This window comes from Leptidea sinapis, chromosome 12, assembly GCF_905404315.1.
Source record: "Leptidea sinapis chromosome 12, ilLepSina1.1, whole genome shotgun sequence".
Classification (NCBI taxonomy): Eukaryota; Metazoa; Arthropoda; class Insecta; order Lepidoptera; family Pieridae; genus Leptidea; species Leptidea sinapis.
The window spans coordinates 14,899,727-14,919,470 of NC_066276.1; the positions used below are offsets into that span (position 1 = coordinate 14,899,727).

The window sequence follows — 19,744 nt, forward strand, 5'->3', positions numbered from 1 at the left end:
CAAATGTATTAAATAAGAATTTTAGTCGTGATGTTACATCGAATAATGAAAGAGTAAATATGCTTCTATTGTACATTACAAAACAATGGATTACAAAGCATTGTAGAATTCGAATAACAAATATTTGTAATGGTAATTAAACACACTGCGAGACAATACGTCACTTGGATTATAATACCCACTTATGTTTTATTTGATATTTAGTTTCTATGTTATAACTACTACTCGGCCATAATATCTCTGGACCTTGCTAAAAGTGAAGCCCCCCTCTCGTTCCCTTTTTACCCCGTCGCTCGTCCTTTACATACGCTCGTTAGGTACATGTCGTGATATTTTCGTGCTATCATTGCGTAGATTTTGAAGTTTTCAGTGTTACGTTTTGACGTATTTTGTTGTAAATAGTTCTGTAGTTTTTGTTGTTTCATGTATGCACATCGTAACAAAGCGACGATGTGACGTCATCGACGTCAGTTTCAGATATACCTAATGTGATGAGATAGTGACTACAAATATGGTGAATTCGAATTGTCTTACCAGTGGTTGGCTCCTTTGCACAGGTTGCCGGCTAGATTATTTCTGCCGTGAAGCAGTAATGTGTAAGAATTATTGTGTTACGGTCTGAAGGGCGCCGTAGCTTGTGAAATTACTGGGCAAATGAGACTTAATATCTTATGTCTCAAGGTGACGAGCGCAATTGTAGTACCGATCAGGATTATTCGGTTTTTCAAGAATCCGGAGCGGCACTGCATTGTAATGGGACTCTCCATTAAATACCATCAAATACCATCAGCTGAAAGACCTGCTCGTCTCGTTAATTTGATTTAAAAAAATGTCTATCGGCGACCGATAACAACTCTCTTTCTTGGCGAAGAGTCGTTCAGGTCATGACACAGTATTGTATTATGAGAGAGACAACTTCTATGTGAATTAAAATATAGGTTAGTAACGCTGTGCGATCTGAATTACACCTAATTGTATGACCGAAAGAGTCCCTATTTCTTCAATTCATTTTCCGTACGTGTACTATTATACATTCTTTGGTAGTGGTAATTCTTGAGTATTGCATAATATGTAGATGATCATTTGTTTCTTTATTTGATTGAGTTCTCGTTACAGAAGTCGTCATGCTCGCTTTTGTCAACTACTTGTTGGTGTTGTTGTTGTTAAACATTAAGGATTGGTCTTCGTTGCGCTTCAACTAGATACCGCAGCCGCAGTCTCAAAGTGCGGCAACTAATACTACGACCGAGTAGGTGTTCTCGAGCTAGTCTCGAACAATGTGTGACGTTAACGTGCCAAATGTTCTGTTGAACTTTGCTAATAATTGAAACTAAAATGCCGTGTTGCGTAGTAAGACTTTAGAATAAAGAATGCTACAAGAAATGAGAAAGACACTGTACTTCATATTTTATTAATTTTTCATAGTTGCCCTAATAAAATAGCTACTGTTCTTAGGGTAGTGCGGTATCTAACTAGAGCGCAACGGCGACCAATCCTTAATCTAAGATTTTGTCATTACAAATGTTTTCCTAAAATAATTCCAGGCTACGATAGTATCGACTTGATATTGTAGGTGTTTCAAAATTATAGTGAGAAATAATAGAGTTTTTTTATTGGCCTAAGGTCATCGATATCTTGTCACGACCGTGACAAAAGTCACACAAAACAATTAGCCTTACACCATCTAGTGATTTTATGTCTAAGGTCGCGGCCTAGCATTTGCGTTATTATTTGGTGAAGAAGAAATTGATTTAATTAATGCAGTTAGCACCTGTTTCAGTCTCCTTGCACAGGATGCCGGCTAACATATGGGTACGAATCAGTAATATTGTCTTTTGGTCAGAAGGGCGCCGTAGCTAGTGAAATTACTGGACAAATGAGACTTAACATCTTGTGTCAAGGTGACGAGCGCACTTGTAGTGCCGCTCAGAATTTTTGGGTTTTTCAAGAATACTGGGCGGCACTGCATTGTTATGGACAGGGCGTATCGGTCACCATCAGCTGAACATCCTGTTCGTCTCGTCCCTTATTATCATAAAGAAATAACCTCAAAATTTCGTTCAGTTATTTGATGCAATAACGCATAGAGTTATAACGCATGCAGATGAGAAGGAATGAAATAAAGAGTTTAATTTTCAGAGCTAGCCTTTCTTTACTACTAAATATAAGAATAATATACTAAATAAAAGAGGGTATGGAGCCGATGATAATTTTTAACCTTACAAAGATAATGTTATTTTTTGCTACTGAAAAGATAATGTTGCTTGCGTCTTTGAGGCGCTCAATATTCAATATATTTTTTTATACAAATTTAAAAAAATATTTTACTTTTTCGTAACTACGCGGAATGCTTCAATAGATATTAATAAGTATATAAAACACAATATATAGTTATTGAATAGTAATCCAATAAAACACATTGATAAAGCCAAGCTCTAAAATATCACATGGAATAACTTTATGTTAAATTCACCCAAGCAAAATACGTCATTAAACAAATTAATGTCGAAAACATATTAATTTCGGTCAAATCACCCTTAAGAGGTTGAAGGCGGTCCTGCCAAGTGTGTCGCAACCCTTGGCGGTCCCGCACGTGCACGCCGCGTGTGTCGTGGCCCTTAATAAAGCTTTTAAGTTATTTACATGCCTATTTCATACTTTATTGATTATTAGTATGCCGACAAACACAGAAGTACGCTCTGTAAATGACGCATTACCTGACCTACGCAAAACTCATCAGGTTTTCTACAACTGAGAATTACACAGACTTAAATATACCTGTATAGCCGAGTGGTAAGCGATCCTACCTACTAAGCTAGAGGTCCCGGGTTCGAATCCCGGTAGGTGCAAGCATTTATATGATGAATATGGATGTTTGATTCCGAGTCATGGATGTTTAAATGTATTTATGTATGTTTAAGTAAGTATACTCGTATTGTATTAAATATATCATTGTCTTGTAACCCATAACACAGGCTATATTATATGTTTAACTTGAGGCAAGATAATTTGTGTAAAAAGTGTGTCAATATATTATTATATTATATTGTGTCAATATATTATTAAATATAGTTTCTGGGAGAAATTATACTTCAGTGCTATTATTAGTCAGTAACATATAAATATATATATATCATATTAGTTCGAGGATATTAACAAATTAATTACCTATTCTGTACATTTATATGATGAATATGGGTGTTTGTTTCCGAGTTCCTAATGGATGTTAATATGTATTTATATATGTTTAAGTAAGTATATAGTAAAATTTATTGAATTAGGCGTTACTTTGCAGAAATCCATAATCTCTCGTCTGTCTCGAGTCTCGTGCCAAATTTTGGCGAGAAAACACGTCCTGAGGATGCCTCGTGTAGAGGCAAAACACGTGTCGAATTGTTTTAAAAACAAATATTGGCAGAATTAACACTAAAGAAAACTTAAATCATTTGTATAAGTATATAGTATTAAATATATTGTTGTACCCATAGTACAGGCTATGCCTAGCGTGGGGCAAGATAATTTGTGTAAGAGTGTGTCTATATCAATATTATTATTTATGTAACATCACTTGACTGTTGAATTTTATTTTATTTCACTAGGGATGCTTACAGCCACTAACACAATACAGTTAAAACATGTGAATAAACATAAGGCGAATTAAGAGCTAGCACATATGGAAATAAAAATATATTTCAAACTATATAAAATTATATCTAACGAAATTTTAAAGAGTTTTACAATAAAGTTTATAAATAGAATTTAATATAGCGCCAATATATAATACTTATTACTTACTAAGTGCACATCTTGTACTTTTAATGTTAGTAGCAAATAAATCAATTTCAATATTGTCACTATTATTATAATATTCTGCTTTTGGTGGTAAGGGATATGAAGCAGAGGCGGTTTCCTAGACGTGCGGAGTGGGACTCTAAGGCGAATTAAATTTAACAATTATTTATCATTATTGATTGCAACTGATCAAAATGTCTTCGTCTGAGATTAAACAACAAAACGGATTCCCCTTCATGATGGAAGTTTATACATCTTAGAATACGATAAATTAGGACTACGTGTTATAAAACTTTAATTATGGTCCTAAAGAGCTTGATCAAAATCTTCTCATATAGACCAGGTCACGTTGCGAACGGTTTTTAAAATATAAGAATGAAGGTATTATGAAATTATATTAGTGAGACGAAATAGGGCACATAGTTCGACGAACAGATGGCCGTTGCGGCAGTAAAGTCCTCGAAGGGTGACCACGTACCGGAAGACGCAGTGTTGGTAGGCCCCCCAAAAGATGGACCGACGATCTGGTAAAGATCGCTGGAAAAGGTTGGATGAGGCCACCGCAGGACATGATGATTACCAACTACCAAATTTAATTATAACTTCAGATATGGCGAAGATTTGTAATAAGACCTCGGCAAATGTCTTCTTTGTTTTGTTATTATCGATCACATTGCGATGGGAGTCTTTATCGCAGTAGGCTCCTTTGCACAGGTTGCCGGCTAGGTGGGGATGATATCGTAACTTGTGGCGTGTCGTGCGAAGGTGAAATTCGGCGGCAGGAATCAGGTTGAACAGCTCTTCTGAACACTCCCCGTGATAAATGCGGTAGAAGACACACAATGATGCGACGTCTCTACGCAACGCCAAGTGATCCAGCCGTTCACAGAGCGCTAGGTCCCCGACAATTCGAGCTGCTCTGCGTTGCACGCGGTCAAATGGATCGAGCTGATACTGGGGTGCGCCAGACCAGAGATGACAGCAATACTTCATGTGAGGCCGGACCTGCGCTTTGTAGAGCGCTAGAATGTGGGCCGGTTTGATGTTTTGCCGTGCTCTATTTATGACGCCCAGTTTCTTCGAAGACAGTTTGGCTTTCTGCCGTGAAGCAGTAATATGTAAGCATTACTGTGTTTTGGTCAGAAGGGCGCCGTAGCTAGTGTAATTACTGGGCAAATGAGAATTAACATCTTATGTATCAAGGTGACGAACGCAGTTGTAGTACTGCTCAGAATTTTCGGGTTTTTCAATAATCCTGCTCTGCGTTGCACGCGGTCAAATGGAACGAGCTGATACTGGGGTGCGCCAGACCAGAGATGACAGCAATACTTCATGTGAGGCCGGACCTGCGCTTTGTAGAGCGCTAGAATGTGGGCCGGTTTGATGTTTTGCCGTGCTCTATTTATGACGCCCAGTTTCTTCGAAGACAGTTTGGCTTTCTGCCGTGAAGCAGTAATATGTAAGCATTACTGTGTTTTGGTCAGAAGGGCGCCGTAGCTAGTGTAATTACTGGGCAAATGAGAATTAACATCTTATGTATCAAGGTGACGAACGCAGTTGTAGTACTGCTCAGAATTTTCGGGTTTTTCAATAATCCTGAGCGGCACTGCATTGTAATGGGCAGGTTGTATTAGATATATTGATACATACACAACGGAATGTTTTACATAATCTGAATTTTATTTACACCCCAGTTGCATCACGCGGCAATTAACTTAAAAGCTACTTGTGTGTCACGACCCTTCGTTAAGGGCGACACACACGTGGCAGCCACGCCTACGCTTACATCGTTGTGGTAAAACTAATCGCAGGCGTAAATCAAAACTTATTAATTTTAAAGTCGGTTATGACAAGCCTTTTGGTGGGATTGTCTGCCTTGAACAAAATGGTTTACGAGTTCAATAATGATCGACCGATTTTTGATTGTTCAAAACTTCAGTGAGTTTGTACTGTTCATTGAGGTGTAAAATAATTCTCAAGGAATTGATATAAAACAAATTAATGACTTTTACCAGTTTATGAAACTAATGTTAACTTAATGTTAACACCAGGAATAGACATAATCTTATAATGCCTACTACTCGGCTAAGTCGAGTTAGTAAGTCTTTTGTGGGGCGATGTATATGCTTTTACAACAAGATCCCATAAAATGTACAAAACAAAAGTATTACGTTATTTAAAAGAATTGTTAAAAAACGTTTGTATGGTAAAGGTTACTATAACATAAATGACTTTCTTAATATACCACAGATTGGGAATGGAGTGACCGCCCTCAGGCTATTAAATAATAAGTTTAATTGTACAATATTACTTTGTAAACATATTTTTTCGATGAAAAAAAAAGCCCACTGAGTTTGTTGCGCCCGTTCTTTTCAGGTCTGAGGCATTCATTTTGGAATGATTATTCGACTTTCAATAATGTCACATCCTATTTTGAATAAAAATATTTGAATTTGAATGATATAAGATGCAGTTTTGTATTTATTCATCATATGCAGTACGTCGCAGCATGCATGGAAATTTATTAAAATGTTTCATACTCTCGTAACTAAAATAATACTAATAAATACTAAAATGGCTCACCATACTGCCTAACAGATAAACCTCAGCTTAACCTTTATATGAAAATCTCCGAATGTGTTTTTAATTAGAATATCTTAGTTCTTAACCTAAAAGTTAGTTAAATATGTCAATCGTATCATCCTACTAAAAATAAAAAATAAAAATAAATCTCCGACACCAACTCATCGAGGGTCAATTTTAAGAGTTTCAGTCAGATTAGCACTGAGCGGATAATTGTAAACATTCACCAGTGGGAGGCTCCTTTGCACAGGATGCCGGCTAGATTGTGGGTACCACAACGGCGCATATTTCTACCGTGAAGCATTAATGTGTAAACATTATCGTGTTCCGGTCTGAAGGGCGCCGTAGCTAGTGGAATTACTGGGCAAATGAGACTTAACATCTTATGTCTCAAGGTGACGAGCGCAATTGTAGTGCCGCTAAAAAATTTTGGGTTTTTCAAGAATCCGGAGCAGCATTGCATTGTAATGGGCAGGGCGTCAATTACCATCAGCTGAACGTCCAGCTCGTCCTCTACCTTATTTTCACAAAAACAAAGTTAGTTAAAAATGCGTCAGTAGCGCAAAAGTAAGGCCGTTAACTTACACCACGGAGCTCTCGGGTCGATCTTCGCCCGTCACGTAACCATGTGTTTCGGAATTCATATGTACCTTTATTCGATCCTATATAATATCAGAAATGCTTGTGCTTGGTGTTACAAGAATGCGTAACTTATAACACCAGAGGAATCCCTTTTTTACGGCAGAGGGGATAAAATCGATTGTCCACCTGAATGTCTCTCTCAAATTCAAATTCAAATAATTTCATTCGTAACAGGATGTGACATCACTTATTGAAAGTCAAAAAGAATGAGCGCAACAAACTCGGCGGGCTTTTCTTCCATCAAAAAATATGTTTATAAAGTAATATTGTACAATTAAACTTATTATTTATAGCCTGAGGGCGGTCGCTCCATTTCCAAACTGTGGAATCATGAAGAAAGGCATTTATGTTATAGTTACCTTTACCACACAAACAGTTTTTAACAATTCTTTTGAATATCGTAACACTTTTGTTTTGTCATTTCCTGGGGTCTTGTTTTAGAAACATACATCGCCCCACAAAAGACTTACTAACTCGACTTAGCCGAGTAGTAGGCATAACAAGTTTATGTTTGTTCCTCGTGATAACATTATGATTGTGTCTCTCCATCCATTTTGAATCTAAATTTTAGAATTACCTCTGTCTAATAATACTAGTAGAATAAGGTAATACTCGAAGTTACCTTTAATCAAATAATAACAACAGATACACACAAGATTTACTATCAATACAAATGTATCGTAAATAAATAATATAACATCTTAAGCCTACTTACAGATCTCCCCAAGACTAGTAGCTCTAACAATAGCTCGCGAATGTAAATTTGAGGAGCGCATAGTTTAACCTCCTTTGCGTTTGACAGTTGACAGTTTTTAGTGTCAAAACGTAGGTGACAATAGGCTTAGAATAGGGGTGCGTCAAGTTGACATGCGCTTGTGGATATTGGAGGTCCCTTTTAAATGGAACTGTTATTGAATTTTTGCTGTTGAGAGGGCTTTCTTATTATGTTAATACGCGGCTCTGTGGCTTTGGAGAACATTATATTACGTCGCAAATATAATAGTTTTTAATATTTCCGTGGCACCATAAGTTTTTTTTAATGAAAATAAGGGACAAGACGAGCAGGACGTTCAGCTGATGGTAATTGATACGCCCTGCCCATTACAATGCAGTGCCGGTCATGATTCTTGAAACCCCCAAAAATTCTGAGCGGCACTACAACTTCGCTCGTCACCTTGAGACAAGATGTTAAGTCTCATTTGCCCAGTAATTTCACTAGCTACGGCGCCCTTCAGACCGAAACACAGTAATGCTTACACATTACTGCTCCACGGCAGAAATAGGCGCCGTTGTGGCACCCATAATCTAGCCGGCATCCTGTGCAAAGGAGCCTCCCACCGGTAGCCTAACAATAAATTCAGTCTTTCTAATCTTTCTTTTAAGTGACAGATTTGATTACAACAAATAACCATTTCCTAATTTTTTTTATGATAATAAGGGACGAGACGAGCAGGACGTTCAGCTGATGGTAATTGATACGCCCTGCCCATTACAATGCAGTGCCGCTCAGGATTCTTGAAAAACTCAAAAATTCTAATTTCTCTAGGCAACGCCAAGTGATCGAGCCATTCACCAAAGAGGATGTAAATACTACGTAATAAGAGGCGGGACTGCATTGTAATGGGCAGGGCGTATCAATTTACCATCAGCTGAACGTCCTGCTCGTCTCGTCCCTTATTATCATAAAAAAAGGCTATTCGCTGGATTAGTCATACAATCTTTAACCTGACATTTCAATAACTTCTTTCATTCACATCAGACTTTCGTACAAGATCTCCTATCTTTGTACTATTGACCCCTCTTCAGTTCTTCCACCTTTCGAATTATATTAATTACTACAACACACTCATTCAAATTTTATCAATAAATTTGTGAAGTCCAACAACTTTTATCCATCCTCTAAAAACCTTCTACAGATTTTACTTTTACGTCACTGTGGTTCGTGTATTATGTAACTTTAGTCAAAGTCAAAGTCAAATAAACTTTATTCAAAAAGGCTTAAACTAAGCGCTTCTGTATCGTCACTATAAATATTTCTTTTCAATTACTGCTTTATTACAACTACTTATTTATTTACCTTAAGTTCGTAAAAAGTTGAACTTGTAAGAAGAACATACAAAAAATCTACGGTCACTGTTTTGAATCAAATAGAGTATTTTACAATGGTTGTAATATACATAACAAATTAGATTGTAAGGTGCTGCATCCAATGTCTCTATATACATCTCAGTTCAATAAGTTCTCTATCGCACTAAACAAAAGCTATCAAAATTTGTCCACGCCAGGCCACGTCCGAGATATATCTTTACAAAAACACAAATATAGATTACGATCTTGTATCAACGAATAAACATCACAAAGCAATACAGTAAATGATGATTCTCTTCAAATAATACCATTTATATAAACTCACAAAAATTTAATGATCACGAAAAAAAATCGTGACTATCGGCGAGTGTGGCGAGGCGAGTGACCGGTCCGAGCCTCGTTCGTCTGTGCCAGTTACTTGAAACTAGTTTTATAAATGTAGATAGTAGAAATTGATTGTTATCATAAAAACGTAAAAATTAATCTTGTATTTTATTACTATAGACAAATTTATGCATATGTCGCAGGGATATGATAAAAACAGTGATTTGGTCAAATCTCGGAGGATGTTAAAATAACAACACGGTTTTATCATTTCTCGAAACAAATCTAGTGATTTGACCAAATTTTGACGAAATAACTAGAATTGTTTAGAGAAATGATAAAATCGTGTTGTTCTTTAAGAATACTCCGTGATTTGATCAAATCACTTATGGAATTGACCAAATCTCTGTTATTATCATTTCCCTGCAACACTTATATTTGTTATGTATTAATTATTTTTAACCCAACATAATTGACCCGAAGTAAAACATCAATTTCTCATGAAAGCTGTACACTATATTGCAAATACTGTGTAAAAATGAGCAATACATGATATTTAGCGGTTAATATTTACGTTATGTATATCAATCTATATTACTATTTTTTCGACATTTTCTCCACCACAATTAAATCGGTCAACGTGAGACATCCGATTTGCTTTTAGATAAATTTACTACAAGATAACAAAATTAATTAGATTTTATATCACCACAGAACTAATTTTAAAAATTTAAAAAAAAACTAGTCGTTTCGGGACGAATTATTACGTTTTTATTTATATAAATTACTTAATCTTAATATACTACATCTGACAGAATTAACATAGCAGATTTTAATGTTAAATGTACGTTTTATATTTTAATGTATTATTGTAAAAGTGATTTCTGGGATTAATTACACAAATTAAATTTGAAATCAAAATTTATGAACGATGCGGGACTCGACTCGCGGATTCATAAATATTGATATGTATTGTTCAAATCTCAGGTTGTGGCTTCATCTACAGGGTCTACCTTACGTCACTCGAACATTAGGCTCAATGGAAGAGCGCTCGCACGGTACGCGAGAGGTCACGTGTTCGAGTCACGCGTCGTTCATAAATTTTATTTTCAAAGTTAATTTATGTTTATTGTAATTTATTTAAATGTGCGTATCTATCAGAAAGCTCTCCAACTTTAAATGCTTACAACGCTATTACGATGTTACTGGAAAGGATCAAAGAGGAGGCAGCGGTGATAACTTACAAGTAAGTATCGTGTTCTACTTGTTAGAAGCCCGACGAGATAGTCCTCGTCCTGTAATCGTTTAACACCACTCACACTCACATCACACACCTACAATAACACTACACACAAATAGTCACACACTTACATACATTCACACATATATACAAACACACATTGAGTGTGCATTTTGAGTGCATATTGGGTAGGTCTGAGAATCGGACAACATCGATTTATCATCCCCCTAAATGTTAAGGGTGGTCCACACGATTTTTTTTTTAAATTTTTTGACATTTTTTTTAAATTAGTTTAATTATGAGGCAGCATTAAAAAATACATACTACTTCAATTTTTCACCCATCTACGATCAACAGTTACTTTTGTATCGCGATTTTAATATCGGCAATACAACGTTTACTGGGTCAGCTAGTATTACATAATATTTGGATTGCACTGAAGTGACTACTGGCACGTTTCACTTAACAATGCAAGGAGAGCACCGCGTGCGCGCATTATATAACACTCGTACTATGGCTGGACAAAAATCGATGACATTGAATAGCGCTCGTCTGAATGCTCTTTTACAATTGCCAGATTCGATTGTGTGAATAACTTTCATATTGTTTTTATCGCGGTACGTGATTACATTTTTGGAGATCTGGGGTCATTGGGTATTATGTTATGTCGGATGGTAAAGTGGCATTACTATTATTTATATATTAAATCTAACTCACCATCGCGTATTAGCGACCGCAAGTTTATTCTCATTATATTTATGATATTATTTTTGACGTCACTGAGGGACCACTCATCAATCACTTTTTACCAGTGGGAGCTTTCTTTGCACAGGATGCCGGCTAGATTATGGGTACCACAACGTCGCTTATTTCTGCCGTGAAGCAGTAATGTGTAAACATAACTGTGTTTCGGTCTGAATGGCGCCGTAGCTAGTAAAATTACTGGGCAAATGAGACTTAACATCTTATGTCTCAAGGTGACGAGCGCAATTGTAGTGCCGCTCAAAATTTTTGAGTTTTTCAAGAATCCTGAGCGGCAATGCTTTGTAATGGGTAGGGCGTATCAATTACCATCAGCTGAACGTCCTGCTCGTCTCGTCCCTTATTTAAAAAGAAAAGAAGAGAGAGAAGTGGTCTAAAAATCATCTTGAACAATTTAACATACCTTTTCTAGTAAGTAATACATTAAAATTATATTCCAATCAGAATTAAATTAATAATCAGCGAACGAGCTCGGTTCCGGTTCCCATTGGAAATTAAAAGCTCTTCGAGTAGTTAATGTTAATAAGGTTTGTTATAGATATTAATAAATTAACATGCTATTTCTTAAGAATCAAAACAATTACCTAGTTGTTGTTTTTTCTGATAACACTACCTACACATAATCAACATACAATCACATAAAATAATAATAAATAATTCGAAAGGAATTAATTTTGTCTCTTATAGCAAATTTATGGTAAAATAAACTAAAAAGCTCGGTAACAACACAAAATTAGACGCCGTAATCAAACAGTTATAATATTAATGGAGACATTTAAATACAAACCTTGCCAACATTAAAAGGTAAAACATTGTAGAGCCGATGTATGTAATGCTGTATAATTTGCGACTAATATCAGGGCGCTCGGTTACAGTTTGTTTTACAACACATAATGACAGCTTTCCGGACGATTGGCCGTTGGGCCGCGGCGTGTGTGACGTAGATAAACAAAGATGGCCGCCGTTATTAATGTCATTTCGGGACAAGTTTGTATGATTTTTTTTTATTATTATTATTTATTACAGCTTTAACATTACAATAACTAAAAAAAAATGGTCCCACAAAACCATCTTGATGCTTTGTGTGATCAGGGCAATTTTAATAATAACATTTAGTAACTTAATATGTTAATGTAAATAGATGTAGTTAAAGTTATGGAGCTTTTTAAAGGGTAACTTTTATTACATCGTCTTAAACTTTTTCGTCTATGTGTTGCATGTCGCGTGACTGTCGGGCGGCGCCTATAGTTCGCAGCAGCTGACTGTGTAGTGTATAGACTATTACTCATTTGGAATGAGTAAAAGTCCAAGTATAAAATTAAGATTGACAAAGCGATTATTATACCCTTAATGGAATATTATTCCAAAATTTTTTAGTTTAACGTTTATAATGTGAAAAAAGGTTTTTATAAACGTGGCGGTGAAAATTATTACATAATATTATTTAACATTACTAAGGACTATTAATATTGACATGTTAATTTATATTGTGTCTAGACTCTAGATTGTCAATATAATATCTTTTTTTTAATGTTTTTAAACTTTATTTTATGAGGTTCGTGCTTTATAGCTGGTAAAATATTTAATATATAAGGGATGCTCTTTTTTTCATGTTCTATCTCCGTAATAATTCTGAACTCTAGTTTCATATTTACCATCAGATGTAGACCTTGTCTGGTGAGTATGACATGACATACCAGGGTTGGACTACGCTCATTAACATAACGGCTCCATTTCGTTGCTGAGCTTTTTTTATGGAAAAGGAGGGGAAACGGGAGTACGGATGATGTTAAGTGATCACCGTCACCCAAATTCATTTGCAACACCAGAGGAATAACAGGAGCGTTGCCGGCCACTTAGAAAGTTACTCTGACTTACTCGTGTAAGTCATTGACTATCTGACGTTTGAGTGTTTTGTTGTATCAATTAGCATAATTGTTAATACTACGATAAAAATGTAAATGTTGATTTAAAAGGGTAGCAATAAGTTTCTTGCAACTTCTTCTCATCATCTCAATTCTTTATGAAGTGGCGGTTTTTTGTACATTCATAAGTGTCATTTCCGTGACTTACGTGATTCTGATTTGATTTGGTATACGCGCTTATTTTGAAGGTATCCATATATCGTCTTGGGAACACAGCACAAGGAAGAACAATTCACAGGCTGGTAGTAGGTAACCGAACTGTAGAAGTATGCCAGATATCGGAATGGTGGGGAAGAATTATGTTTTCACCGTCCCATGTGATAATGAGCTAAGAACATGCCTAACCCACGATGTTAGCCACTTCATGGATCCAGACAGTCTGCCTGTCTTCAAAGCCACGGGCGGTATTATCCTAGATCTTGCTAATACCAATAATACTTTAAATAATGTTAAAAACTTACCAGCTCGGAGGGCATCCATGGGTACGCTGGGGTAGGGTATGGAGTAAGGGTAGCCCTCCTTCCTGAGAGTCTTGGGTTTCCGCCGCGGCCTGTACTTGTAGTCGGGATGCTCCTTCATGTGCATCGCGCGGAGCCGCTTGGCCTCGTCGATGAAGGGCCTCTTCTCATCCTCTGTGAGTAACTTCCACTCTGCACCTGGGGGATGAATACAAGAAAGATCAAACATTGAGTTACCACGAGACACCTGGCTAGTGTGAAATATCAAACTTGTGTGTTGAGATATTGTATTATTTTGTTGCATTATTGGGTTTCGGTCTGAAGGGCGCCGTACATAATAAAAATACTGAGCAAATGAGACTTAACATCTTATTTAATTATGATTTATTACTAAAATTATGATTTATTTGTATATTGAAATAAATATTGTTTAGGCATAAGTTATCTTAACTAGGTGGTGACCGGTGCGCTTCGCTTGACCCTTCAAAATTAATCAAATCAAATCAAATCAAATCATCTTTATTAAGATAAGGTAATAATTGGATGTTGTTGGTTTATAATTAACAGGTGCTCTTACCCTAACCCATAAGGCATGCAAACATATAATGCATGTAGGATCATATTTATTCGTTCAACAAAGACCGCGGACATCAATAAATAATTAAATCATAAATAATCTATTTAAATTGTTGATACAAATAGGATAATTTCTGAATTAATTAATGAAAAAGGGAATTTATGTTAAATTTAAATTTAAGTTTAAATTTTTAAGAGATTAATTTTAGAAATCAAATGTTTTAAGAAATAATTTTAAATTAGTTTGTGATTTTGTTGTGCAATTAATCTTTAATTTAAGTAAGTAACTAATATTATTATTTTTAAGGCTTTTAGTAATACATCTATCTAAATTAAAACGGGAATCTCTTTCAGGCGTTATGTCTTTATTGGAAACTAATACAAGAGATAAATGAGAAAAGTAATTTGCTGTAACCAGTCCCCATTGCGCAAACAATAGCCTGAATCGATACAATATAATAGAAAGCACGAACGACCTGTCTCCCAGCTCGATTCAAGAGACCAACCCTTTGTCTCCCCCCATTTATAGAAAGCTGTATTCATCGATACCGTGGAGGGGCGCTGCCGGCCATTCAAACAGACAAGACAATCCCGATTCAGGCGGGTATAAAAGCGAAAACAATGTCGCCAACATAGAAAGGAACAATCCGCTCGAAGGACCATCTCCCATCTCGTTCTGGTTGCACAACCCACGCATTGTAGCGAAAGAGACGGCGCCAACAATGGCGGAAAGCGACGCCTAATGACGAATTTGCGCTTTTCATTCCGCTACAGAAGTTTTCCCGGTTTCTCATTATTGTCGATACTGCGAGGAGGGAATTTTATCTTTTTTACTATAAATATGTTAAGAATCGTTTTGTGTAGGCGTCTTTGTAGAATAAGAAATGTATTGATAATTTCATCAGGTAGTTATTTCCTTTATATCACACGTCACAATATGTTTTTATACCTTCTCGTACATTAAAATCAAAATAATATAAAAATTGCTGAAGAGATATTATATATAAGTTGCCTCTGAAGATTATGAAGATTTTTTTTAGTAAAAAACACTTTTCTGTTTGCAATCTGCAAATCTTAGATAATTAATACGGCTAGATAGAGTCTCTTGCTGTTAGACAACTGATAAAAACAGGCCAGGAATATAAGTGTAGTGTGCGTGAGAAGCTACGTCTTACAACTTGCGATTTGTATGACACTATGTGTTAGTGTGCGTGAATTGCTCTAAACAGAGGTTCGTTCTAAAGACAATTTTTTTCGACGTTTTACACAGCTGTCATAGTCTATCTAGACGTATAAATGTTCTAAGCTGAAAATGAAGGCATAAAATGCATTTATTTTCTCAAAACTGATTCCTTTAGAATTCTTATTTCTACTATACTAGATACTACTACTAATGCTGCGGTAACATAATTGAAAGCTTTCGAAAGTATCGGTTCATCCAAATTTTTTAAAATTAATTGTTCATACGAGGCAAAACGATCGGATAAAAATAACGATAAAACTTTGTATGTGCACCCATAAGATATAACAGTTGTAATAATTTTACCGCTAACCTTCAATGACAGAAAACAAACAAATGAAAGAAACAAAAGAAAAACACTTAACATGGGAAAAGATAAACACGCTATGGCTCACAGCCATCATCTTTTGACACAGCAGAGAAACAAGAACCGTGACAAATTTACAGGTGTCATGGATATAGAATATTCCATGCAATTAGAAAACATACAATTCATTTTCAAATCGAATGCTAATACGGGCATTAATGACAGTACTATTATTTGCATTTCAATTAAAAGCTTTGTTCGCGGGACAAAAGACTCGGAGGAGTTTCTTAGTCATCGCTACAATATTATTATGGCTGCTGCATTAGCAGATAACTTCACATTTCTACAAGCTATTGTTTTTTTTTATAAAGAGGTCATTGCATTATATTTATGAGCCAAGTTGTTGTTATTGAATTATTAGGAGTTATAATGATTTGTATATTATTTCTTGCGAATTTATTTCTGAATGACTCTTAATATTCGACACGTGAGCGAAGTATCGTAACTGAAGTTAATTCGAAAATACTTTATTGTCCTAAAATCAAATAGATTACTCTTCGACGAGGATCACAAAGAAATACTTACGATGAAGGTGAAAAAGAAAACGGTTTCGTGGCAAATTCTTGAGAACCTTTATTAATAATAGATGGCGCCACAACTATAAAATATAGTCCGCGCCATAAATTTTGTAAATTTTAATATTCACTATATTGGTTATTATTTGCCATACAGCTCACTGTTACCACATTATTATAAAGTACAACGGCGAAAATTTATATTTGTATGTATAAATGCTTCAGCATTGAAAAATACAATTATATATCATAATAAAATAAAAATAAAAAAAATTGTAGTGGACTACCCTTAACATTTAGGGGGATAACAAATAGATAGTAGACGATTCTCAGACAATAAAATTTTGTAAAAATCAGTAAAGCCGTTTCGGAGGAGTAACGTAACTAACATTGTGACACGAGAATTTTATATATAAGATTTGCAGTCTGTATTTTTTTCGTATAAGGTTTATGTAAAATGAATTCAATTAATTTTCCTAAAATATAACTATTATCAAGCCTGTAAGCGAATCTTCAATTACAAACACTTACCATCAAACACGAGTAGTTCCGCCGCGCGGCGTCGTGTTATAATTACTATTATTCGCAGTGGGAAACAATGATGATCCGATGTTGCCCGCTTCGAGCATTATTCAACAATGAGTAGGAAATAATTACTGCTGAGTGGCAATACTGAACGTAACACGTGTACCTTTTTAATTAACTATTAAATATGCTTTTATTTTGCTTTGCAGATTTATATAATAGCTGATGTATATTTACAAACTACAAAACAAATTAATTAGTATCTGTATATGATTATTTAAAAATCTATTTTTTGTAGTATGACATTATTTTGTCGTTATGCTACCGAGTTAAAAATGTAAGACAAAAATAGTAGAAATATTATGTATTCCCTGTCTGGCATACACTCGAGAGGCGACCAAGCTCGTAAGGCTGGTGAGCCACTACCAAACAGCAAAGAGCGAGTTGGTAGTGGCTACAGACTGCAACGTGCAGCATCATTCACTCTGGGGCAAGCAGTCACCTAACGAAAGGTGAGAGTACCTAGGCAGTTAATTGAATACCTATTTTCTACTGACTTTGATATTATAAACATAGGGTCAGAATCCACGTCGAGCTTCTGCTCCTCAAATAATTATTCTCAATTATTGATATCACCCTGGCAAAGCAAGAGATATCTAATATTTTAAGTATGTATGCAAATGGCAGGTATCAAAAGGAGCATCCTGCTGAGACCACAGATAGTAAACCACAATAGATAAACATCACGCACACTAACCTCGCCGAATAACTACAAGATGATGTAAGAATCGCGTCTCTAGAGGGGGGATGGAGGGGATGGAGGGGGGATCTTTCAAGTGCATATAATTGGAGTACAAAATCAATATTATCATAATTACCTGTTAACAAACTACATGCCCCTACCAGTGACCATTCAGCCAAGTGCTCTTTTTGGCGCATTCTGAACGCGCAATGAATACAGGCGAACAATGCGATTGAGGTATAACTATAAAGACAGTAAGCCTATATACAAAAATCTCATCAGATGCAGAAAATCTGAATGCTAATACTGAAATGGCACTAAATGCCCAAACTAGCAAATCACGGTGAATAAAATCCTCTCTAGACGACTCACGAACTCATAAGAAGAAACGGTTGCAAAATCATGCAGAAAATCAAGCGAGCGTATGAAAATTTAGCTGCTGAAGAAGAAGACTGCTGAATAGCTTCCAAGGTGGTTTATGAGACAGAACCCGTTGAAAGTCTGATGGACTGACGGAGCATGGAGTCTCGGATACCTTACCATCGGGATCCCTTAGAAAGAGACTTTATCCCGCATCGCTTTGCTTAAATTATTCTATAAAGCTTCAGAAGAAGGTAATTCCACTTTCGAACGACACGCCACAAATTAGGATATCATCCCCACCATTTGCATGTGTGACGATCCTCCACTGTGCGGGTCATCCATAGAGCGGTTTTCAAGGAGCTTTCTTCCACGTACTACAAAGCTGTGGAATGAGCTTCCTAGTGCGATGTTTCCGGGACGATACGACATGGGTACCATCAAAAAAAGTGCACACACCTACCTTAAAGGTCGGCAGCACTCCTGTGATTTCTCTGGTATTGCAAGAGCGTGTGGGCGGCGGTGATCACTTAACACCAGGTGACCCTAACGCTCATTTGTCCTCCTTTTCCATAAAAAAACCAGCCTTCAAACAGGTTAAACAAAATTTCAGCCTTGAAATAGATAGAGGCAGAATTACTATTCCAAAAAGAACTAAATATTTCAAAGAGCTTTCTATATGTTATAAACATTGTAGATACACAAGGAGGCTGCAGTCACAGTGTACTACATAGAATCCAGCACAATTAAGGAAATAGTGGAGGAACAATATGTCGCTCTACATAGCTTTGTGGCACAATCTGCAAGACAAAAACACGAAACAAAACGCACAAGAGCACACATGTAACACGAGCTGCTGACAATAGATCGCACGACAAAGAAGCTTCCTCTGCCTTGTATTAAAACGAGCATTGTGCTGGAAATCGGACGAAAATGCTCTTCATTACGCTGAAAGCCTAGTGACAATGGTGGGCCAGGGTGGCAGGAAGGTGCAAGGGGGAACACCCTTTCGGCCGGAAAATTGAAATGGTAAGACGTTATTTGGGTCATGATTTTATTAAATCTTAATAGGTTTTTTCGGTTTGCAGGGTATTATTGATTGGTAAAGTTTTGCTTTTAAATCTTACAAACTTATTCGAACTATTCGTAGTTGATCTATGGTAGCAATGAGTATACCAACCATTTTTTTAATAAGGGACGAGACGAGCAAGGCGTTCTGCTGAGAGTAAAACGCCCTGCACATTACAATGCAGTGCCGATTATTGAAAAACCCAATAATTCTGAGTGGCATTACATTTGCGTTCGTCACCATGAGACATAAGATGTTAAGTCTCATTTGCCCAGTAATTTCACTCGCTACGGCGCCCTTCAGACCGAAACACAGCGCTTAACGGCAGAAATAGGCGCAGGTGTGGTACCTATAAACTAGCCGGCATCCTGTGCAAAGGAGCTTTCCCACTGGTGAATAGCCCAACGATACTATTTGAAGAAACATTATTTCTAAATCATATAAGAATACTTAAGGTTTCAAACCCGTTGAAAGATCTGCAATTGCTACAAATTTTAAAAACCTTATACTAAAAGAATTCTAACTTCACGTCTACA

General features: G+C 36.3%; 1 protein-coding gene across 1 annotated transcript in view; it reads right to left on the reverse strand.

Moving 5' to 3' along the window:
- The window catches only part of LOC126967279 (transcription factor Sox-21-like), a 75,766-nt gene that overhangs the window by 31,925 nt on the left and 24,097 nt on the right, over positions 1–19,744 (reverse strand). The window contains exon 3 of the mRNA XM_050811755.1: positions 13,818–14,012. Within this exon, the coding sequence (XP_050667712.1) occupies positions 13,818–14,012 (195 nt within the window). The remainder of the gene's footprint in view (positions 1–13,817; positions 14,013–19,744) is intronic.